Source organism: Falco punctatus (assembly GCF_963210335.1).
Source record: "Falco punctatus genome assembly, chromosome: 1".
In the NCBI taxonomy this organism is placed as follows: Eukaryota; Metazoa; Chordata; class Aves; order Falconiformes; family Falconidae; genus Falco; species Falco punctatus.
In genome coordinates, this window is record NC_137580.1 from 38,263,761 (window position 1) to 38,287,689 (window position 23,929).

At 48.3% G+C, this 23,929-nt stretch overlaps 1 protein-coding gene across 10 annotated transcripts in view; it reads left to right on the forward strand.

Annotated features, from left to right (window-relative positions):
- DYSF (dysferlin) overlaps nucleotides 1-23,929 on the forward strand; it is a 105,514-nt gene that overhangs the window by 74,205 nt on the left and 7,380 nt on the right. For 9 of the 10 annotated variants that reach the window (XM_080395698.1, XM_080395701.1, XM_080395696.1 and 6 more), the window contains 9 exons: nucleotides 118-260; nucleotides 2,790-2,929; nucleotides 4,784-4,872; nucleotides 5,142-5,237; nucleotides 8,793-8,934; nucleotides 19,112-19,211; nucleotides 20,858-21,036; nucleotides 21,730-21,839; nucleotides 22,192-22,339. In XM_080395698.1, coding sequence (XP_080251824.1) covers nucleotides 118-260; nucleotides 2,790-2,929; nucleotides 4,784-4,872; nucleotides 5,142-5,237; nucleotides 8,793-8,934; nucleotides 19,112-19,211; nucleotides 20,858-21,036; nucleotides 21,730-21,839; nucleotides 22,192-22,339 — 1,147 coding nt within the window. The remainder of the gene's footprint in view (nucleotides 1-117; nucleotides 261-2,789; nucleotides 2,930-4,783; nucleotides 4,873-5,141; nucleotides 5,238-8,792; nucleotides 8,935-19,111; nucleotides 19,212-20,857; nucleotides 21,037-21,729; nucleotides 21,840-22,191; nucleotides 22,340-23,929) is intronic. The other variant, XM_080395697.1, reaches the window with a different exon arrangement.

A 23,929-nucleotide genomic window follows, 5' to 3' on the forward strand; every position in this document is an offset into this window, starting at 1 on the left:
AGCTGTACCTTCCTCCGACCAGCCCTCTTTGGTGTAAGGCTGCTGCTGCCCTTTGTTGAGGCTGAAAGATGCTTCATCACATGTTGAGCTGCTGTTTTTCCTCCTGTTTGGTTTCAGCTCTGGACCCAACCAGTGGCGAGACCAACTCCGTCCTTCCCAGCTGCTTCACCTCTTCTCCCTGCAGCACAACTACAAGGCTCCCACCTACAAGTCTGACCGGGTCATCTTCAGGGAGCAAGAGTACATCCTCTCTGAACTGGGTAAGGTAACAGGGCTGCTTTGGGATAAAACTTCTTTATCCAGAGCAAGGGATGGAGCTGGAGGTTGTGAATGTATCATGGTGGGGGTTATCATGGAGACCATGACCAGGTGATGGGCATGTTCTCCTCACCTTGATGTCCAGGTTGGCTCTGCACCTTTCCCAAGCTTAGCTCTGCCCCAAAGGCTGCAGGTTGCATTTGGACCTGCACCAAACCCTGGGTTCAAACCTAGACAGGCAATCCAGCCAGGTTAACTTTGGCAAACCAAATACATGCAGTCTGGGAGCTGCAAAGTCCATTGCAGCCAGAGAGGCTCCAGCCTGATCTCCCAGCTGCTGCTTGTGCTTGGAGGAGCAGTTGTGCTGTTTGCATCTCTGCTTTTTGGGGTTGGTGTCACTAGAGGGAGACAATATCATACACACCGTGACAATATCATACACACCGTGACAATATCATACACACCATGCCCAGCGTATCACACCATGACTCATGCCTTGAGGGGCAAGGTGTGTTCTAGGTGGGAGTGCAAAATCAGCCTCTGCCAGCAAGGAGAAAATATCACCAAGTGTTGGGGAGGCATCTTCTTGTTTGCACAAAACCCACCAACACTGACACCTGCAATATCCTGGGCATCAACTCATGCCCATCTGACCAGCATCCTTGGGGGCAGGAGTTCGCCTTTTAGAGACGACTCTGCTTCAAACCGTGGAAGGGGTGTTTTGGCCTAGGGAGGAGGTGAAGCCCCTCCGTACATGGCCCAAGGGCTGCAGTCTGACTTTATTAAGGCCACTACAGTATTGCAGAGCTACCAAGGAGGACTTGGCCTGCAGAGGCATGAGACAAGGCACAACCTAGGACTGATCCCTCTCCCTGCTCTTGGGAACTGAGGCACAAATTCATGGTTTTCCCCGTGAGGAGGAGTAGGAGTGGGGAAGCAAGGGCTCCTTTGCAGCCTCTCGTTATATGAAAGGTTTTCAGCAAGGGCTGGAAAGGTGTTAAACCAAGCGGGGTCTTCCCCCCTCTCCCAGCCCCTGCCTTTCACCTTCCTCTGCTTTAATGGCAATCAGTTCAAAAAACAGAACAAAGTCTGATGCTTGACCTCAAGGAGATCTGGAAACCAGCTGTGTTCGCAGAGCAATGTCAGATCTGAACCTGGCGGTATAAAGTGAAGCTATTAAACACGAGAGCATGGGTTTTACAAGCACTGCACCCGGACCATTATTCCATAACCCCCACATTTGTTGTTTTCTGAGAGGGGCTTTTTCTTTTTCCTGTGCATAAACACACACACACACACACACACACACACACATATGCACACATGCCAGGTTTCCACTGCTTGGGAAATAGCCCATATGTCTGAAGTTAACCACTTCAAGATATTGCCAAGAAAGGAGCTGGGATATATCACCTGAAAGTTGCAGAGCTGTAATAATATTTATGGAGCGCATTTAATTTCAAAGGTCCTCAAAGGTGCGTGGCCTTGAAACGCTACGGCTGAAAGGCAACCGTCTTGGGGGTGATGTCCTCCACCAGCTCCAGCATGGCATGTGGGATGGGGAGGCAGGAGCAGGCTCAGCCGAGGCCAAGTTGGCCATTCTTTGTACCTGGATGGATGTAACAGGGATCCTGAATGCTGGGGCAGAGAAAGCAAAACATGTGCATTATTGATATGTCTTATCTGGTTCTTGTGGAGGGTCTGGTGTGGAGCGAGTGAGGAGGTGGAGGTGGTTTCAGATCTGCTCACGGATGGCTTGGTGTTTGGTGTGGCTGTTGTGTCCTGGCCCATTTTGATGAAAGACCACACATACCCCTGTGGGAGCAGTGAGGAGCAGAGCAGGGACTAGGACCAGCCATGGGACTGTGCTGGTGGTGCCTGCGTGGCCATCCTTATCCTCTCATTTCTGTTTTTCACCCTGAACGCAACAGGGAAGAAACAGGACCTCATAGGGAGCTCACTCCCACTGCGCTCCCTTCGGCCCAGCTGAAGGTCCTGGGTAGTTCTAAATGATGGGACTGAATATCCATCACCAGTGCTTGCAAACTGCACCAGAGCAGATCCTTTCATCCTACCGCCCTGAAGAGCTTTGCTCACACGTTAGATAAACCTCTGCTGGGGTTGGGAATGGCAACATGGCAGCATCATGGGCTGGAGGGCAGCCTGCAGCCCCAGCTGCTGTGGTTTTAGGAAGCTTGAACCCTTGGGCACGTTCAAAAACTGGACTCTCCTTCCCATGTGCTTCAACTTGGTCCTTGCAATGTTTCACCTGCTGCGATTGATGGGGGGGGATTTGCACAAGGGTCCCCGCAGGTCCCTGTCCTGTTGCATGGTGATTTGCCTGCACATCCCACTGGGAGTGTGTTGCCCTGTGCCCGGAGGGTTTGTGATGACAGTGGATTTGCAAATGGAGGCTGTGCTCCTCTGCTCACTCCTGGCTGCGGTGAGACTGGTGGGCTCGTGCTTGCTCCTGTGGAGCGGTCAGAATCCGGCCATGGCACGGTGTAACACTGCTCTTTGCTCTGTGGCAGAAGATGGCAAACCCCTCAATCCACACCTGGGGCCGGCAGAGGAGCGTCTTGCCCTGTATGCCCTGCGGAGGCAGGGGCTGGTGCCGGAGCATGTGGAGACGAGACCTCTTTACAGCCCTCTCCAGCCCGAAATCGAGCAGGTGGGTGGTGTGACATGTCTAGGACAAGACCAAGAACATCATCTCCTTTTGATCCGATGCTAACCAAGTGGCTGTCTCACTGCGGAGCTGTGCTGGGGATACCTGCCCCAGGAGATGGGCTTTTCCCAGGGAGGGGAGTCAGCTGTCAAACACAGACTGGAGCTCAGCTCTGTCACTGACTTGCTCAGGGTGCTTGGGGAGGTTGATTCCAGACTCCTGTGTTCATTTGCATCAGCATTTGCTAACAACTTTTTTTTTTTTTTAATTTTTTAAATTTTATTTGTGGGAAAGCCATTTCTGGTCGGAAAGTCTTAATTCTTCTGTAACGGTAATGACACTGCAGGCTCCTTTGGCAACACAGCAACGTGATTTCTGCAGCATGAACCTGCCCTCAGAGGCGTAAAGCGTTAGTGCTGCTGCAGACTGGATATTTTTAAGCCAAATGAAAACTAAACAGGCTTCCATCCAAAACCAATCAAAAGCCAGGTATCCCTGCTTAGCCTAACCCCTTTCCTTCAATTAACAAAGTATGTGTACTTTATGCATTTGGATCAAGAAATGCTGCTTCCTGCAGGACAGAATGATTAATTATCATCTGTCATACACGTTCCAGTTGCGTTGCAAAGGCAGTTTCAGGAGACTGGCTCTGCAGCTGGTGTGAGCGTGCGCAGCCGCTGGCCCGTGCCACCGCAGCTGTTTCCCTGCTGTGGCTCATTTTTAACCCGACCTCCTCTCCGGGGATGGGACAGGAGGGCTGTCGGCAGAAGTAAATGCACTGGCAGCTACTCTGAGCATCTTTCCATGTTAATTCACCCAATGGAAACAACGATTAGAGGGGGGAGGTGGCTGCTATCAGTTGACAAGTGGGTCTGTGCTGTTCTTAGAGGTACAGGTGTCATGGTCTTCTTGAACCAGCCATGGGGACTAGGAAGGGTGCTTCCTACGTGACATGGGGTTGCATACAGGCAGAGCAACTAGGACCTGCCCTGCATCGCTGCTTCTGACCAAGAGAATCCCCGGAGGTGATGCTGGGTCTAGGGGATTAACCTGTGTGCCTCAGTACATGCTACATTCCGAAAAGCATGGCTCTGACCTGCTGCAGAGCCACCAAGCAGGCTGGCTCTGTCGGGCTGTTTGTAGTGAGCTAAAAGCCAGGTTGGGCTTTTAAAGTTTTCTGCTGAAATGGAAGATTTTCTTGCCAAAAAGTGAGCAAACCACAAACCCCTCTGTGATGGGCTGATTGTCAAAGGATGGCGCTTTTTTTTTTTTTTTTTTTTTATTTCTCCTTCAACCCTTGAGACTGCACAATAAAATATTTTATTGGCACCCATTGGTGTTTTACAGTAAAAGACCACCTAAAAACAACCCCTCTGAGATTTCAGCTGCATTTCTGCTGCTTTCTCCCTGGCAGGATTTTGTGAAAGTGGAATTAGATTCTCCTTTCCTCATCCCATCCTCCACTCCCATGGTCAGAAACCCATCAACCAGCTGTCCAGCTGGTGGCAACTGGTGACACCATGGAAAATGAGTGAGCTACTTGCTTCTCCAACATCTCCTATGGACCGAGTCTTTAGTCTGTCCCTATGTAAAGATAGTCAGCTGTGGAGAGTAAAGACAGAGTGCATCTTCAGTTTATCCAGCTTATATGTCACAAGCCATTAGCATACCTAGCTATCACTAAGATAATTTAAATATAATACTTAATGACAATTTTCCAATAAGAAAATCTTAGTTTTCAACTGAGGAATGCTGGAGCACTTGATATTTTCTCTCTCCACTGCTAGGTCTTACTAGGTGGTGAGGTGACCCGGTTAGGAGGCTCACCAGGCTTCATGTGTCTTTCTTTTCCTCCAGGGAAAGTTACAGATGTGGGTGGATCTGTTTCCGAAATCTCTGGGTCAGCCTGGACCCCCTTTCAACATCACGCCACGCAAAGCCAAGAGGTAACTTTTTTTAAATTTCTTACTCGATGTGGTGCTGGTTCCAGCACCTTCTGTTTGTGAGGGGAGAGAAGGGGGCTTGGAGATGTCTGATGGGGAGACATTTGCCTGCCCAGCTGGGAAATGTCTGTGTGGGCTCATCTTCAGAGAATGATGACTCGCGTCTTAGCTCCTTCAGCTGAATATGTGAGTGGCACAACCAGGCTGCCTAGGCAGGCTCTGCAACAAGATTTTCGCCCTCTCATGTTGTTTTTGTTCTCGGGGCTGTCCAGGTTCTACTTGCGCTGCATCATTTGGAACACCAAGGACGTCATCCTTGACGACCTCAGCATCACTGGGGAGAAGATGAGTGACATCTATGTCAAAGGGTAAGCCACCCAGCTTCTGTGTCCTCCGGGTACCGTAGCCTGAAGGTGCAAGAGCAGCAGTGAAGGAGTTAACACGGCCCTTGCATCAACACTGCTGTGGTAGACATAAACCCTGCTGGGATGAGGGGGCTGTTCACACCTCTCCATCCATGGATCCAGCTTCTTGGCAGACACGTCTCTGCCAGGCTCAGAACTGCTTCATGATGTCAAGTTTTCCTTTGCATCCCTTGGATGCTTACATGACAGTATTTACATGTAGACAGGTAGGATACGGGGAAACAGCCTAGCCATTGGAGAGAGGGGCACGTAGCCTGCATTTCCACTGTCGGCTCCTTCCCAGCTCCTCTCCTGGGACAGCCGTGGGCTTGTTCCGTATACATAGGTTGGCTTGTTTGCATAGCTGCTTTTTTTGGAATTCCCTTTTTTCCTTGAAACACACAAAAATGTGGCAACCAGCAGTAACTCTGGCACATTCCCTTCTCTGCCTGACTCCATTTATGTTTTGTCTTGTGTAAAATGGTGCAACCCCAGCCAAGGGACTTAGTTATTTTGTGCGTTCTTTGGATTTACGGACAGGAAGAGGTAGGATTTTGAAACAGACTGTAAATCCCTTTTTTGCAATCCCAATTTTCCTCCTGTAAATCCAGAATGTGCGCTGCTTACCTGGTATTCACATCAAGTGCATTGTTATCAGCTTCAGCTGGGCTGCTCTGTGCACTTCAGGGCTCTGAAATAGTAGTGCTTGCAGGGTGTTACTGGGAAAGCGGGAACATCCACTGCTTCCTGATCTCCCTCTCCTGGCTTTTAGCATCCCCAATGACCAAGCAAATCTTGCCATGCTGTAAAAGAGTTCAAAATCTTGCTCAACTACCTCATCTTTCCCCACTGGCCCTGCCCCCAAATGGCTGCATCATTAGCATCCCTGCGTATGGCCTGAAAAATCCTAGTGGAGGGGGAAGGCAATGGTCCTTCTTGTGCTTAAGCATCTGCCCTACAGACCAGGGATCCAGTGGGCAAAGTGACCTTCACCACCATGGCTTTGGAGGGGACACTTCCTTCCATCTGCCGCTGCCTCCAGAGCAGGGGCTGGAGCATATTTCAGGGTGAACTCGGTGCATAAGGAGCTTTTACCTTTGGCTTTCCTTTGGAAGATCTCACAGCACTTCTTTGAGGAGACTAATTGCTCTGTTTTACCTATTAGGCAAGACCAGGACTGCAATCTCAGTCTCTAGGACATTATCTTCTACATAATATGTAAATTTGCCTGAGGCACGACTCAGTTGCTGTTTATTTAATTTAATCAGTGATTTAGTGGTAGTCTTACAATAGCATGAAGAGGTCTTAGCCACGTTTAGGTGGTGCAAGGCTGAGTGCAGAGAAACCTGCCCTTCCTAAAGGCTCGTGCTGCAGGCAGGCAAAAGAGTGGTAGTGTAGGGAAATCATATTCATTAAGAACTGAAGATGTTTTTTGAGCTTAACAGCTCTCTCTGTCAGTGTCATAGGTGGAGGATATTTTTGTATTGTTTTCATAGTGAAATTTCCAACAAAAAGTTTTACTTCACCAAGAGGACGGACCAATACTGAACCAGGTCACATGGGAAGTGGGAGGTTTTCACTCATCACCTTGCAAGTTTTTCAAGGTATTTCATGGTAAAACCGGTACCACTTTGAGCCAATTGGACTAGAAGTTTTCAGAGTCGTCTTCCAACCAACCATCACTGCTAAGATTTATGTGATATTATGTGGCATCTTTAAAACTCATCTGCATCCCCTTTTGGGTTCCTAAATCAAAGGATGGCCTGGGTCCTCCAAAATCTTGCACCCATGCTTAACAGAGAGGGAGGTGTGTGCAAGTTATGAGAACAAAGTTGCCTCTTAAATCTAAGAACCTAACGCTGGATGTGGATATTGCAAATAGCTTAAGCCACGTGGATTTAAAAAATACTGGATGAACTAATGGGCTAAAAATCCATCCAGTCCTGTTAAGTACAAAACCATTATCCAAAGTTCAGGAAATCTGTGACTTGCAAGTTACTGGAGGCTGGAGAGGTGTGTTGGGAGGGTATCAGGATGTGCTTGCCCCAGTCCTGTACTCTTACATGGACATCTGCTGTTGGCCCTGGTCAGGGGTGGGATACTGGGCAAGATGGGCCTTTGGATGGTCACCACGGCCATTCCTACATTATGTTTTTAATTCTGGGGCACCATGACTTGAATGCTTTTGATTTCTGGCATCTCTTTCCTGCAGTGGGGAGGGTGCAGCAAATTCTGCAAGGAAAAAAACCCACCTGTGAATCCAAATCAAACCATTTATTTGTCCTTTTGTTTGCCTGCAAGGAGAGGGCGCTCACACTGCATCCTCTGAGGGTCCCTGCCAAGCTCTGAAAGATGTGGATAAACACACAGGCTTGCCATTTGCATCCTATCACATCAAATCAAATAATCCAGCCACAATTTAAGCATTAGTGTAACCTCATCACACAATTCCCACTGCCACCAAGCCCTCATTTCTGTGTAGCACATGTGTGTGTGATGTGTACTGTAGGATGAACTTGAGTAGAGTTCCCTTCCCTGTCTCCCACAACACATTTGGGGTGGGTCATGCACTCCTCTCGAGCACTTGAGAAGAGGGAATCATTTGTATAGCTGGGCAAAAAACCTCTTATTTTAATTTAAGTGGAAAACAATCGAACGAGGTAATCGTTTTCATTAGAGATTCTCTCTGAATCTTCTGGCTTTCCCCCAGCAGGGCTCTAAATACACAAATGGATGTATTTTGTTGCTTTGTTTTGTTTCGTTGATTGCTGAAGACTGAAGAATCTTGGACAGGGAAAGAGGGCAGAATGAAAACCTGATAGTTGCAAAACTCACAGCTGGAAAAAAGTAGTTGTTATGGAAAGTTTTCGGTTTGCCCCTGGCCTGGTTGCAGAGTGACCACAGCCAGCTTGCTCAGACCCAGAGGGGAATGGTGCTGCATGGAGCTGTCTCTAACGGGAGTGGCTGGGGACCACCCTGGCCACAGCAGGGTCTGGCACTCTGGGGAAGAACCTCTTGGCCATTTAGGACTTTCAAGTAATAATCTTTGAGAAATTGACAGAGAATAGAGGGGGGAAAATGGCCCTGTGGCCCTTTAGCATGGCTGCCTCATCAGCAGGATGGGCTTTAGGGGCTGACTACAGGATCAGTTTGTTGGGGTGGCTGCAAGGAGCTCTCACCAAGGCAGGTTAGAGGGTGATGTGTGCTGGTGGATGGGTAAGCGACAATGCCGAGCCAGAGCTGAAGGCAGCACTGAGTCTTTAAAACACCCATAAAACTCAGGGGAGGGAGGAGAAGGGCTTCTCAGGCTGCTACCACCAGCATTGGTTCATCTCCCAACACTGCAGGCACTGTTGCATTCCCTCTCAAGTCCCCTACGGGCTCCAGGTTGCCCCTACAGACAGCAGCCACAGGGCTGAGAGACATTTTATTGCCTGCTCATGGCCTCTGTGATGCTGAGGGAGCTTCAAAACCTTGGTGTGTTTCTAGTTTTTCATGCAATGTGTTTGCGTTTTGCAGCTGGCTGGTTGGCCACGAGGAGAATAAGCAGAAGACAGATGTGCACTACAGGTCTATGGGAGGAGAGGGCAACTTCAACTGGAGATTCGTCTTCCCCTTTGACTATCTCCCTGCTGAGCAAATGTGTTACATCTCAAAAAAGGTGAGTGTCCCTGGACAGATGTCTCTACCTTTTCGTAGTAGCTCTGCGGTGAGATGTGCTGCGCGATCTAAGACCTGCACCACTGCACACATGGAGCTATTCAAGGCTCAGCCTCACCACTGTGGCATTTGAAACGCAAAGTTGGGGGCAGGTGGGGAAATTGGTTTAAAAAAAATAATCTACGTTTTGAATACCTCTGTGGGGTCAGAATTAGAGGTGGCTTTGTGTAAAGAGTCTGGAGATCCTGACTCCCCAGGAAAGACTTCTCTGGGCTGGAAGCAGCTGAATATTGGTGTGGTGGTGTCTAAGTACTATCCAGGTGTCATGGGACTTCTGAGGTGCCTACTCAACAGCAGGGTTACTCCAAAGATGGAGATGCATTTCCATGGGGATGGTTAGGTGCGCACCTCTGGTCTCCAGTGTGGCGTAATGGGCATCGTGCTGTACGATAACTTCACAGAAGGGCTAAAGAAAGGAAGAAGCTGCCTCCAAGCGCCTGAAGGGTTAAGCAGGAGGAACATGGGTTGGGATGTGTCACTGGTGGAGAGATGGGAAGAAAAGCTTTGGTTTGGGATTCAGGGTGAACATGCCCTTGGTTTATTAAGAGAGCTGTGTACTCACTTGGGGAGGTAAAAGTGGATGTGGTTTTAGCCCCCTCATTCCCACATCTGTAGCTGGCTATTGCTTCTGGTGCCCCTTAAGTTAGTGCAGCACGATGATCAGATGGGCTGGGAGCTGCACAGAGGGAAGGAAATAGGGAAGGACTTGGGGTGAATACGTGGAATAACACTGGTGCAAATTGGACTGGCTCTCCAGGAATGCCTTAGGGGAGGGAGATCTATTGGCTTGAATTTCCTGCCTATCACCTGGAGACTAAAAGGAGTATTGTTGGGTCTGTGCGGACAGCAGGGATGATCTTTGCTTTTGAGACTTGGTCCTGTTCCGTGACATCTCCCTGAAAGCTCAAACCCCTTCAGCCGCCCAACACCAAGCCTTCATCCCTTCTCCCTGCCTTGCCACCGTGAACTTGACTTGTTCATTGATATTGGGGGTGCCCAAAGACACCTAATTGTGGTGGGACCATCTGCATCCACAAAGCTCACCTGGGACACCCATCCCAGCTTGCTTTGTGGGGCCAGCAAGGTCCCAGTGTGGCCTGGGCTGGAACTGGTGTGGTGGTGGGGAAGATGCTGAGTGAATTCCCCATCCCTTGAGCCAGACGATCCCTGCGAGGAGGCCTAGCTTCAAAATGAATTGCTGGATAGTTAAACTGATTGACAGAATCATAGCTGTACCCATTTCACGCTTCATGTTAAACAAATCAAAAGTACAGTGTGTACTACATTCAATTATCCCCCTTTGAAAAAGCAAAGACCCCCCTATAAACCGTTTAAGAAAATACATCCCACTGTGCTGATATTGATTCTCCTCCGACCACATGTCTGCCAACACTGTATCAGAAAATAAACAGCTTGTAAAACCTCTCTGTAAAGGAAAAAATAATGAATGAAAAGCCATGCTTTGTGTTTGTGGGACGCATTCCGCTCTGGCAATTTTTGATCTCGCCATGTGCTGTTTGAACTCCAGGTTCATTACTGCTGCTGTAAAAGCCCATGCACCGAACTTTAAATGCAGGCGATGGAAAGTGGAATTTAAATCAAAACGGTCAGATGGCAAATTCTGAGCTGCTAAAAGCCACCTGCGCCCAGCCTTGCTGGTGTTGGCCCGCAGAGAGAGCACTGCTGGGAGGAAAGCAGCTTTCAATTTGCTCTCCTTTGTTTGGTCCGCTCACCTCCTGGAAGACCAGAGCTCCCATTAGCGTTGCAGGATGGACTGCAGGAATGGGTCACCCCAACCCGGATTGCAAATATTCTCCCAAAAGAGCAAGGATGCCCCTGGGCAGGAGGGTCTCCGTGTTGTTTAGTCCTGGTGTGTGCATCTGGGGTGAGCTGGGAGCCTGCAAACCCAGGGAAAACCCAGGGAAAACCCAGGTGCCACGTGGTGGAGCTGGACTCCAAAGCCTTAGGATGGCCGGTGGTAGCCAGGAGTGTTTAATCCTTGCCACAGCATGGAAAGTTTTGGGAACTCCATCTCCAGAGCTTCAAAGTGCTGGGATTGCTTGGGGTTTCAAGGCTTCAGTCTTCCCATGGGGCACCTCAAGGGAAAGCAGGAGCCTGTAAATCCTGTGAGCAACAATTCAATTTACAGATTGGAATTGAAGGCTCTTATTCCTCCTTTTCTAAGCATTTTAACCATTTCAGAATGTTTTTCCCATCCGTATCTTCACCTGCTGCAGTAATGTTATAAAGATTTTGCTTCTCCTTCTGAGAAAGGAATTTACCTTTTCCTTTTCTGAGTTTCCAAAAAATCCCCATGGAAGAAGAAGTTAACCTCTGGGACAGCTCTTCTGAAAATATGTAAATGCTTGTTTCTTTAATGTCCTCTCTCAGCGTTTATTCAGAATTTCCTTCTTTTCTCTAGCAGCCATGGACAAGTCAGGCCACGTTGCTTGCATGGCCGCAGCACGCTTGCAGCTCGCTGAGTCCTGCGAGGAGACGGTTTCTTACATTGCAAATCATGCTGTCATTTTGGTGAAGGGGTCAACACACAGTGCATGTGGGAGTGCTGTTATTTCACAAGGGGAGCTAGGGTCGAAAGGTAGATTCAGTGCCCCTGACACATTTGCATGAAATTGCATATTGAATTAAGTAGGGGAGGAAGAGGCAGGTCCAGGTCCCAGATGAGTGCAGTGCTCTGCTGCCAACCGACAGAGGGGAGCAGATATCTGCGGGGTTTAAACTTTAGATCCCCAGGTCAAAGCCTGGCAGATCTTGACTCTTGGAGACAGTGTTATCAGATGGTCGTGGTACAACCAGAGTCTATGGAGAGCAATGCTGAGGTAGGCTGGCTGTGGATCACCTTTCACTGGGCACCCAGTCAGGGAGGCACTCCGCTCCCCCATCTCGCAGGCACTGTGGAGGTGGAAAATGCATGAAATTGATTTTGAAATGTTCAGCTTTAAGTGCCAGTTACAGCGGTAGCTGAATATAGCTGCCAAATCTGAATTCTAGATATCCTCTAGGGCAGAAAAAGCTTCACACGGAATGCCGGAGCAAAAGTCATCCACATAAATGAACATTCAGGGTAGAATTTCAAGAGCATCTCAATATGCAAGTTAAAAACTATTGGTGCTTGAGTGGACCTGGAAATAAACCACCAGGCTGGAGCTTCCAAGACTTGGCTGGGTTGTTCATATATCATCTGAAAAGCATTCCACAAAAGAAATTCCAGAAAATGAACATGAGTATGGGAGCGTTGCTGGCAATGTCAAATCTGTGTCGTGCCATGTCACTGGCAGAAACCAGACCAAGGAACATAGCTCTTGTCTTCATACTTGTGCTGCTACTAGACTTCAGTGTTAGGTGTCAGCAAGAAGACAAAGTATTCATGCCAGAACACAAAATGTTCCATTTTCCAAAGACCAAGAGAGCCATTAAGAGGACCCATCCCACTACTGTAGAAGAAACGGCAAGCAGCTTTCTGGTTTATGCAGTAGAAAGGTCAGAGTGGTTGTGGTGAGGCTCGTTCTCAAGGAGCTCTTACATTCATTTCATTCCTTCCACTTTGTGCTCTCAACTGAAGGGGCCCATCCAAGTTTTAAGCAGATTAATTGCAACCTGCCTGGGTACAAAACCACACTGACTTTCAGCTGGAGGTCTTTGGACATCTGGCACCTGGCAGTGGTGGGTGCATGCTGCTCGTAGGGCTAGAAGTAGGTGATCCTATAGGAGAATCCAAGGAATAACCCTGTGGCTGTGATGCTTGCACATCTCTCCTTGGTGATGCTTGCACATATCTCCTTGAATAATTATGACCCTGCTTCTGCAAGGCGCAGCTGAAGTCTCCAAGTTTGCTGGCTCCAGCACTGAATATAACAACAAAACTGACATTTGGAAGTTTTTTTTGTGTAACTGATGATCTGGTGGCATCCCAGAACTCATTCTAGAGATAGGTCTTCAGGAGTGATATGAGAAAGAGGGATGTTTGGGGTCTTAAACCCACTTACAGAGAAAAGTGCAAAGGCAATCTGAGGGAAGAGCAGGGAAGAAGGGGCTGTAACTCACAGCTTGTTTTGCTCTATTGCTGAGTGGAGTTGAGAATAAATTCCTCCTTCCCTGGCACTGAGGCTTTCCCAGCTCCATCTGTTTTCATCGATTCTGCTTGCTTTGTCTGCAAATTCATTATAGTATCCTGACATCTTCCTGGTACTGACAGCTCCAACCTGCCACGGGCCAGCCCCTCACCTGGGGCAGATCAGCCAGTGCATTCCTCCGCGCTCAGCATATCCGCACCAGCTGGGAATGAGGAGTGAGTGCAGCGGTGGGGCATGCGGGGACATCCCCGCTGCAATGGATTTTCCCTGGGGGAGACTCATGCCATGCAGTGAGGCCCTGTAGCATGATGCTCTAAATCAGCTGAGAGCTTGTGGGCAGCGTGGGCTTGGTGTATTTGTCAGACAGGGCAAGAGTTGACCCCGGAGGTAAGCGTGTGGCCTCTCTGTTGTTCGATTTTTATTAAAAAAAACCAGCCAGAGGTGTGAGGTGTCTGCAGCTGGGTCCCTGTGTCTTCCCCTTGTTCTGTTATGGTCGCTGCTGAATCTCCAGGGTGTAAATAGAAATCTCTGTGCTCCAGCTGGTTTTAGTTTGACATTTTGACTATCAAACACTGATTTTTGTTAAAAACAGTTAATAATTTATTAGATGGAAATGTTCATTCCTCTTTGGTGTCGGAAAGCTAAAAAAAAAAAGGCTATTGCCTTTTTAATTTTGGACTTTTTCCTCTCCCATTTCCCGTCCTTTATTGTGTCCTTCCCTGTTTTTCTTGGTGGCATCACAAAGCAAAGTAAAACACAAAATGTTCCTTTTCCTTCCACATTTGGCAAAAATGCAGATTTTGAATGGGCTCCAAGTACGGGTTTTTTTTTCTGGAGGAAGGCAGAGCTAGACAAGGCAGTCATATATTATGTATTTTAATGGGACTGCAACAAGCAGATATGACACAACTGTCTTCTCTAATGGGGCAGGGACAGCAGTTGTGACCTGGGATGCACCGACAGCCTCTGTGATATTCAGACAGGAGTTACTGTTGTGAATTTTGCTTTTTCAGTAGAGTCTGTAGCAATAGGACAAGGGGTGATGGTTTTAAACTAAAAGAGGGTAGATTCAGATTAGCTATTAGAAAGAAGGTGTTTACCATGAGGGTGGCGAGGCGCTGGCACAGGCTGCCCAGAGCAGCTGTGGATGCCCCATCCCTGGCAGTGTCCCAGGCCAGGCTGGACGGGGCTGGGAGCAGCCTGGGCTGGTGGGAGGTGTCCCTGCCCGTGGCAGGGGCTGGGACTGGATGGGCTTTAAGGTCCCTTCCAACCCAAACTGTGCTGTGATTCTGTGACTCCAGTGTATGTATGGGAGGGGATGACCAAAGTATGGCCGTGCTGAGAACTGAAGGTCCAACAGTGTTGTTCACAAAGTGGCCAGGACTGGGACCCCAAAGCTTGGAGTTCCCTAAATGGCAGTGGGATGGCCTCATGTCCCTGGAAAAGCCTGATAAACTCTGTCAGAAGGAAAGCATGGGAGGCTGAGAAAATAACATTGCAGTGAGTGATTCCAGGAACTGAATAAGAGTATGTGCCCCAAGGTAAATATTATGACTATTTCACACTTACGGTGTGGTGATGCCTGGAGTCTTCCTCCAGATACTGGCAAGGCTGTGCCCGAATGCACAGCACATGATGTACACTTGGAATTTTGCTCAGCTGCCATCCTGATCAGGAGAGGATGCAGAAAACCATGTGCCACGAGACCTGCGATGCAGTTGTCGGACTTGGCAACAGCAGGGAGATCGAAGAGGCGAGTCAGCCCAGTAGAAGTGCAATAAAGAGCACTCTCACCTGTCTGCTTCTTCTGAATACAAGTAATGTCCCCACGGGATGAGGTTCAGAGAAGCAGTTTCGCAACACCTTGATGGTTGGCCCAGCAGGACAGCTTGTCCTGGCTTCTGCAGAAGAGGCTCTTCTTGGCTGACCTCTGAGGGGGGTCTCCCGCATGGCTGGGGGTCCCCAGGTGCTGCAGGGTGAAGGACCTGATGGTGTCTCACGTGCACATGCTGCAATGGGACAGGCTCGCTTGAGTGTGAACATGCTGGGGGCTCCCTGCCTCCCCCAAAAGTAGGGTTGCTCCTTACTTTGTATTCTGTAGCACATAAGCAACCCAGAAGAAATGCAGCCCTGTCAACACTTTCCTAGTGATATGAGCTTATTTTTTTCTCTCCCTCCCCTGCTGCATTATTCACGACCGTAAAATATTCACCAGCCTCCCCTCTCCCCCCCACCACTGCAAAACAAACCCCCAAACAATAATTCAAGCCCCCTTCCTTCCAATGTCTTGCAAAAGGCTAGGAAATAAATTTCTTGCCGTGGGTTTTTTTTTATAGTGAAGTTTCGTAGCTAGATATAATCATGGAGGCAAATTTCACACTGCCTTGAAATGGACCCATAAACTTAGCTCAGCATCAAATTCCTCCTTCCCCAGCCTGCCTTTCCAGCTCTGCTCTGCCGTGTCCCTAGCTTCACAGGGCTCCGAGGAGGAAAGCTTCTCCACCAGCCAAACCACATTTACAGTGTTTTTCCACAAGAAAGGCCAAAGCTGTACGGATCGTGCTAGTGTTGTATCAGCTCCGCATTGCCACCCGGAAAGGGTCGAATCCTGCCTGAGTCATCCTTCATCAGGCAGGGAGTCCCCAACGAGCCAGGGCATCGCTCTCAGGAGTAGGAGTGGTGCTGGGGATGCAGGGGGATGCAGCGAGCATCCACTTGGCCAAGGTGTGGGTTTTGTTCACTTTGAGTGCGGGCAAGTCCTTGGGCATTGTAGTGGGAAGGAGGAAAGGTGGAAACCCAGAGTCCTGCATGTTTTCCAGCAATTGCATGGTCAGTCCTGAGGGACACTCACCCAGTTGGGTTTTGTTGTGTGGAAGATGACCATAAGGCACCACAGCACCCGCTGGCTCTGACCTGGGTCCAAGGCCCTCTCCTCCTGCCCTGGGACAGCTCAGCCAGCACCACTGATGGGGAAGGAGCCCACCAAGAGGGAGGGGGATTGCTGCAGAAGCTCAGAGACTGGGGCAGTAATTTGGGTCTCACAAAAGCCCACTCCTTTTCCCAGTTCCTCCACTTTCCTCATCAGGGCAGTCATGGGGTTGAGTCTTCCAGCAAGGCAGCACCTTTGCCAGAGAGCAGAGCTTCCATCACTGCACCTCCCTTTCAGAGGGGCTGATCCAGTGCTAGGTTTTGCTCGTGTTTGACTCCAGGTGGATGGGATGGTGCAAAGAGAAGGTCCAGCGTGTGCTTGGAGAGGTGCTTCAACCCAGGCAGCAGCATAACAATGCTATTGGAGCATGGGTGCACCTGAAGAATGCAGATAGGATGAAACTAGCCTCTGAGCCAGGGACTTTAGTTATCACTGGAGAGGAAGAGGCACCTCTAGGACATGTCTCATTCTCCCTCAAGCTGAGCATAGCTGGAGGTGCCTGAACTGCCCCAGCAAGGGGCAACGGGAAGAAGCCTGTGGTGTCTCGCGGTGGTGTGTACCATGGGAGATAGGTCTTCCTCCACCTTGCAGACCCCAGATGAACCCTTCTGACCCATGGTGAGCTCATCTGGTTGCCTTCTTCTTGGGCATGGGCACCTGGATCCTGGGGGCTCTCATCTGGATGGCTAACAACCCTTCTGCAGTGCAGGACCCAGCCAGTATATGGGAAGGGGAAGAATCACCATAAGCTCTTTCCCTTTTTAGCAGTTTTAATTTAAAATGACTTATTAGCTGGGAAAACAACCCCGCCACCGCCGTCTTGGATAAACATACATTTTAATACATTGCAATGAGCCGAGGGGGGGAGATGGAAGTTTCCGTTGACTTTATTTTATTTTTCTAGATTATAAAATATTTAAAATGCATAAATAAAATGCTCCATTGCAAGAATGCTGGCGTGTTTTTCCAAAGCAAGGCGAGGAATGGAGCTAAATTGAAATATAACCGTCCAGGGTGATCTCTTAAAGTGAAACCAGTTTCAATGGGATTTAAGTGCCCACAGTCTCCCTGCTTGAATATTTATGTTCTTATGGAGTGTGACACATTCTTCCCCCCCCCTTTTTTTTTTTAATATTGCACGATATAATGAATCAGGTCTTGTAGCCACCGCAGTGAATTTATGGTGCTACGTATGTGTCATGAATAATGCTGAAGTTTCCTGGTTTTAATTAAATCTGTTCCGTTTATGATACTGCCATGTTGCAAGAGTGCGGCGGGAGGCATTGCCCACAGGACACACCTCTGAGCCTCTGTCAGTAGACACCGATCGTGACTCTGCCTCCTCTTTGCAAGTGTTGGCTGGAGCCAGAAATAACAAGAGCTCAGCTTTGTGTGCGTCTCTGTCTCTCTCCCTCTGTCCTAACACTTCTTAGTCCTAACTCCCAGGCATCTTGTGGCATCCCAAAAGTGGTTTTAGATCCCTGTTGGGAAATATTACTGGTTTCAACCGCATAAATAGCACATTTTGTGGCATAGGTGCATATCCACTGTATATTATAATGATGCAACCGCAAGCTCATTGTCACAGTAATGGGATTCAGACCCTCCTTGTTAGAGAAGTCTACTTTGCAAGTTCCCCCTGACTGGCTTTTTGGGGAGCGTTGGTGTGACTTACCCAGAAGGCAGCCCATCTGCCTTGCTGCTGGCCTACCCACTATAGTAACCGGGCCACTGCAGCTGCAAACTTCTCATGGGTGAGTGTTTTATAAATCATCTCCTCTCCAGAAAGCAGGAATTGCTGCCTCATCCTGTTGCTGAGCTCCCCCGTGGATGCTGTCTCCCAGGCAGTGGCTATTCCTTATTATTGCTGCTGGGTTGCAGAACTGATGGATGATAGCTCCTGCACTGCACAAGGGCTTGGTAAACGATGGTAATTAGAGGGGATGTTCACAATGTAATTTTCATTCCAGATGTGATGCAAATAACCTTCTGGGACTGCTGCAAAGCCTTTCCACAGGTTGTCACAGCAGCTCCGGTGACAAGGAATAGATAAAACCATTGCCCGTCTAATAGAAATGAGAAAGGCATAGAGATGGTGCCAGATCTCACATTATAAGGGCTGAAATCAGGTGTCATAGTTTCCCTGCATGACTGGTTGTAGAGGCAGCCAGGCTGTGGTCGTCATGACTTGCTGGTGCTCTGGAGCTCTCCTTTCTTGAACTCAGAGGTAGTAATAAACATGGCAAGCATGTATGCAGCTTGGCAGCAGCCCAGTGTAATACTGGCAGCAGATTTACTGGGATACCATGTCCAACTCTAGCATTTACCCATACGGAGAGTGAAAACCTGGGAGATGTGCAGAGAAGGTAAACAAAGTCAACTGAGAATGGAGGAACCCACTGTGCAGTAGGCTGGTATGAAAGCACCAGTCCCTTTCTGTACATATTCATGTTTAGTAGGTAAACTTGGGAGCCAGCGGTTACCTGCAGGTGATGGAGGTGTTTGCTGGTCTCCTGTTGACCACTGCACACCCGAACTGCTTTCCAAAGACCTGGCAGCAGATCAGAGCAGTGGTGGACTCAGACTTGTGCAGGGCTCTGGCTGCTGGCAGAGCTGGGGTGAGAGATGGGCAGAAGGGGAAGGGATGTATTTGAATCCGCCTACCATAAGTGCTAATTTAAGTGTTGTTCCTATATTTTTCCATTAGTTAAGAGGAAGGTGAAGTTTGGCAGCACTGGCACTCAACACTCGCTGCTCTCTTCAACTTGGAGAGTCAGCCTCATCTAAATTATGTGAACGTGATGCTGTCACTCCAAAAGATCCTATCTGCAAGCTCAAGATGCCTGTTTGTTAAAATATTGTCACTAAATTCAGGTACAAATTGATACCAACCAGCCTTCTTAGGTTTTCCATTGAGCATCCTTGCCCAAGAAGTGGCCAGAGCCAGCGCTGTCCTCTGGCCCTGCAGACCTGGAGCAGGACACACACTATGTTACAGGACTTCCAGTGCTGTGAGGTGAGAGTAGCCAGGCTCTGCCCACTTCTGCTAACGAGCCTCTTATTTTTCCCTGGTTGCTTCTCTGGTGTGATTTCAGGAGCACTTCTGGAGCTTGGACAAGACAGAAAACAAGATTACACCACAGCTTATCTTCCAGATCTGGGACAATGACAAGTTCTCTTTTGATGACTATTTGGGTAAGTAAGTCAGGAGAGGTTTTTGCCTCCATCTCTGCTGATGCAAACAGGAAGGAAAAAATTCTTGAATCCTTCCAGGATATGAAGAAAGCACAACAAGACCAGTTTAAGTCACTGAACAGGCTTCGATGTCAGCCTAAGTTCAGGGCTGATGATAAGTTGTTTGTATTAGGCAGATTTCCAGTCTGAGCCTGCAGCGGCCTGTTCCTGGGCTGTCATGATGTTGAGAGCATCATCAAATCCAGCAGAGCCATCACCTTCCAGGAAGTCCCCAGTTCTCCGTGACTCATCTGAGTCTGTGCTGAGATGTGCTCACTGGGGCTAATGGTGTATTGGAGCTGAGATGACCAGGAGGATCACTGACCTGCCTTGCCTTATCTGGGCTGTTTAGACAGTTTTCAGTGCTAGCTTCATTAATCATCCTCAGAAATCTAGGTTTAGCTCAAGAAAAAATTAAAACAAACCCCTGTAATAGGGAGGATAGCAGAGCCATGCAGCAGATTAGCTGTGCAGAAGCTGGAGGCTCCAGCATTATGAGTTTCTTGGTCAGATCTTGTTCTACCTTTCTTCTTGCCATTCAAAAAAAAAAATATTCAAACATCAAAAGCTTCTCTGAGGAAGTATGTGATCAAGATCCTTTTAAATCCTGTCTTTGATTAATTACGCAGGCTGAGTGCTGAAATAACCTCGCCAAGGTGTGTTTTCCATTTCTGGCTCTGCACGTCAGGAGCTCTTGACTGCCAACATGAATTCTTTGCAAATTCTAGCAAATAAAAGTGGTCTGCAGCTTTTGTAAAGCACTTTTCATCCATGGGCTTCAAAAGTGTTTCACAACAAACCTGCTCTGTGCTGCTGTTGTCGCTGGTGGCAAAAGCCTGTGGCACAGAAAGGCTGCAAGTGCAAACACGGTATTAAACGTGGGTCGTCCACAGAATGTGGAAAGCTCCTGTCCCTCAGCTGAGCCATGGGTCCAGACCCTGTGTGCGTTCTGGGACATTCCCAGCTGTCAGGTAGTTTGGTGTAACAATGTAAATTAAATGCAGGCACTTTCAGCTGACACTTGGAGAATTGATCTCAGGTTTCCTAGGTAAATGTGCTAATTACTGGATCACTCTGGCTGAGAAGGAAGCTTTCAAATTGGGGGGAGACGCTTCATATTTAGTCTGCTGCAGTTACTGGGTGGGGCAATAAAATAGCCTATTTGGAGATCTGTAAGCCTCCTGCCTGATGCTGTTCTACTGACTGCGCTCTGGGTATGTACAATTTGAGCTTCACCTCAATCCCTTAGTCTTCATTAAAAATCTCAGCCTGCCTGGCTGACCTCAGTGCAAATCATCCAACATTAGAGCTGCGTAAGTCAGCAGGTATTTTGCAGCATCTTCTAGAAGGACTTCATGGCTCAGGCCTTCCTAAGCACAATGGTGATGGCAAGCCCTCCATTCCTAGGAAGAGCTGCTGGCTAAAACAAGCGTTATGCCTGGAAATGGGCTGCATTTGAGCCTGTTCTCCCCCTTGCTAGGTGGGTGTCTGCCCAAGCTCTTTGAGGTCAGGAGGGTGCCACAGTGAGTATTTCGTCAGGGAAAGAGTCCACGTTTTAAAGGACCTGTTATACCGAGGTGTCTTCCCAGTAACATTCCTCCTTGCAGGCTCCATTCAGATGGATCTTAACAGGATGCCCAAACCTGCCAAGACTGCTGAGAAGTGCTCCTTAGAGCTAGTAGATGAGACCTTGTCTTCAAGTCGCTTTGTGTCACTCTTTGAGCAGAAAACTGTCAAGGGATGGTGGCCCTGTGTTACTGAGGAGGATCAGAAGAAGATCCTGGCGGTAAGGTGGCTTCTTCAGGTGTTCTTTTGGGGACTTTCTCATTGGGGAGGGATGTGGCTGGGCCAAGGATGTGCAGGATGCTGTGGCCAGGGCAGAGAATGCAGTCTTGGGCTGCAAATTTTACAAACTGGACCAGCTTTTGTCAGCTGGCCATTCTCCAGGATTTGTCCAGCACCATACAAATGCCTCAGAAGAAGTTATTTGTTCTGTGGGATTTTTGCTGTGGCTTTTGAAACATGCCACCTAATTTGACTCTGTATCACATCTATTCTTAATGATATTGTGTTGTGACAAGTACCAGGGAAAGGTTCCAGCTGTCAGACTGATATATGTAAATGCAAGTGTCTGGGCTCCTGTTCAAGTCTTTGGCGACTGTTCAATACAGGTGAGGGGGTCCAGGCAGTGAATGAAGTCATTCAGCAAAAGACCCCTGAGCTGGTTGCCTAAACCTGGGTGTCACTGACATTTGAAATGTCCTGGAGTATCTGCTGAGAACACTGTAGTGGGCAGGTGAGGGACCTGTATGAAAGCCACTGTTGCTGGGTTCTTTGTGGTCCTTGTTGGTAGTGGTTGGGTTATACTCAAAGAGGTTTTTCTTTCTCTAATCAGTATTTTGCATCATACATTCATTTCTGACATCTCCCTTTTTGGTTCTGTTTTGTTTATAAGTTTGTTTTTGTTTAACCCACACAGGGCAAATTGGAAATGACTTTGGAAATCGTGGCAGAACAAGAGCATGAAGAGCGGCCAGCTGGCATGGGTCGGGATGAGCCAAATATGAACCCCAAGCTGGAGGACCCCAAGTAAGAGCATCTTGAATGGAAAAGTAACCACCGGGGCACAGATCTCCAGGAACAAATTGAAAACCAGTGTTCCCAGTGTGAAGTCTGCTGTCTGCAAAGGGCTTGCTCCCTTGTAGGCTCCGTTTTGAACTGCTGATGCTCAGTGTATGAGCTGAGGGAGTCTGGGGTGGCTGGGAGGCTGGTCTGGACTACCAAGGAGGGCATTTGCCATAGCTTACCCACCCAGAGCAATGCGGGGTTACAGGGTGAACAGCCAGTTTGTTACAGCAGGGCACACTCATGGGGTTTGGGGATCCAGGAGGGTGAAACTACTGTGGAACTCAGAAGTGACCTCAACTTTGTTTGGCTTCAGGCGCCCAGAAACCTCCTTCCTATGGTTCACCTCCCCGTACAAGACCCTGAAGTACATCCTGTGGCGGCGATACAAATGGGTGGTGATCCTGGCCATCATCCTCTTTGTTTTGCTGCTCTTCCTGGGGATCTTCATCTACGCCTTCCCGGTACGATGGGTGTGGGAGAGGAGGGGGGGCCTGACCAAGGTCTTAGGTGTTCCCTCAGGTCTCTGTGGCTGACCTGCTTCTGTGGTCGCAGAGATGGTCCCCATGCACGTGGCTGCAAAGTTCCGTGCTGATGCCTGAGGAACAGCCTGGTAGATCATGATGGGTCAAAAAGAGTCTGTGTTTCTGGGCTCTGCTGCAGACCCACTGCAAGGTGCCCACCTCTTTGCGACCAAGTTTCAGTTCGTGTCTAATGATGCTGAGGTTAATTGATTGCTTTCAAAGAGGTTTGAGCAGCTGATGTTGGAGATGCTGGAGGGTCGGTGGGAAACACTGCAGACTAATTAGAAATGCAGCCATTTCCCAGGGCTGAGCAGCAGCAAAACCCACATCGCTCTGTAATTGTTTAAAGATGCAGGGAGCTCGAAGGCATTCAGGCAGCCCCATCTTTTGTTATCGAGGCTTGGAGCATGTTACACCAATGTAATGTCTGAAACGAGGGGGCGGGGGTTTCACCTCGTTCATCAACGAAGTGGCTTTTTCTTGCCTTACTGTCAGTTCCACTGGCAAAATAAAATAAATAAATAATGGAGCCTTGGCCTTCCAGTTTGGCTTAGGTTGGGTTTTAGTATCCTCCTCTGTTCCTACAGCACTGGAATAATTCATGCTGGCTCTTGGATGCCATTTCCCCTCCTCTCAGACTGATAAGAAAAATGACCCGCCTCTCTCTCTCTAGCACTTAACAAATTCTGCTCCTTGTATATGTGTGTGTTTTTTTTTTTTTTTTTTAATAAAAGAACTCATTGGAGTAATTTATAACTTCATGCGGGAGAATGTGGCTGCCTTTTGCAGATGGCTTTGTGTGCTTGCAATGTGCAACCGAAAAGCAAGGTGTGGAATTTCTCCTTGCCATCGTAATCACTTTCAGATGATTTGAAGTCATGCATGCTCAGTTATTCCTGTCGAGAAAAAAAGAGGATGGGATTAGGTCATGGCTCACTGCGTCCCTCCATCCTCATACCCATGGGAAGGGCTGGGATACTTCTCCTGCTGGAATAACAATTCCAGAGGTGCTAAGTAGTATGAAGGAGGAAATAATTGTGCAAGTGAAGATTTGTGCTGCATTGCCTCCTCCCTGCCCTGTTGCCGGAGCCATTCCCGGAGACTCCTTTTTATGTCAAGTAGCAGAAATTAAGCCTTTTCAACTGGGAAGAACTCAGTGTTTCCCTGAAGATGCAAGTGGCTTTGCATTTGTTCCAGTGGTATCATATAAAAACAATGCTGAGATAAGAAAAAAATTGCAAACTATAAATATTGATTTACACTCATTATTACTTGGGATTTTTCCCTGTTTCCTAGCTACATGTCATTGTATTTAACCTCATTTTGGTTGAATCAATTTTTAGTCATATTTTGAAAAAGTAAGGCCATGTTTCATGGAATTTTTCTGTTTTTATGCATTTGGCCAGCTTCCCCTAGATTTTTGAGGTCACTGGTTCTATATCTTGTTGGAGATCTAGTTCCTTTCCTGTTTCATCAGGCACTAAATTTGGCAATTGCCCTGGTGCTGGTTTGCTATGAAGAATGCCCCTG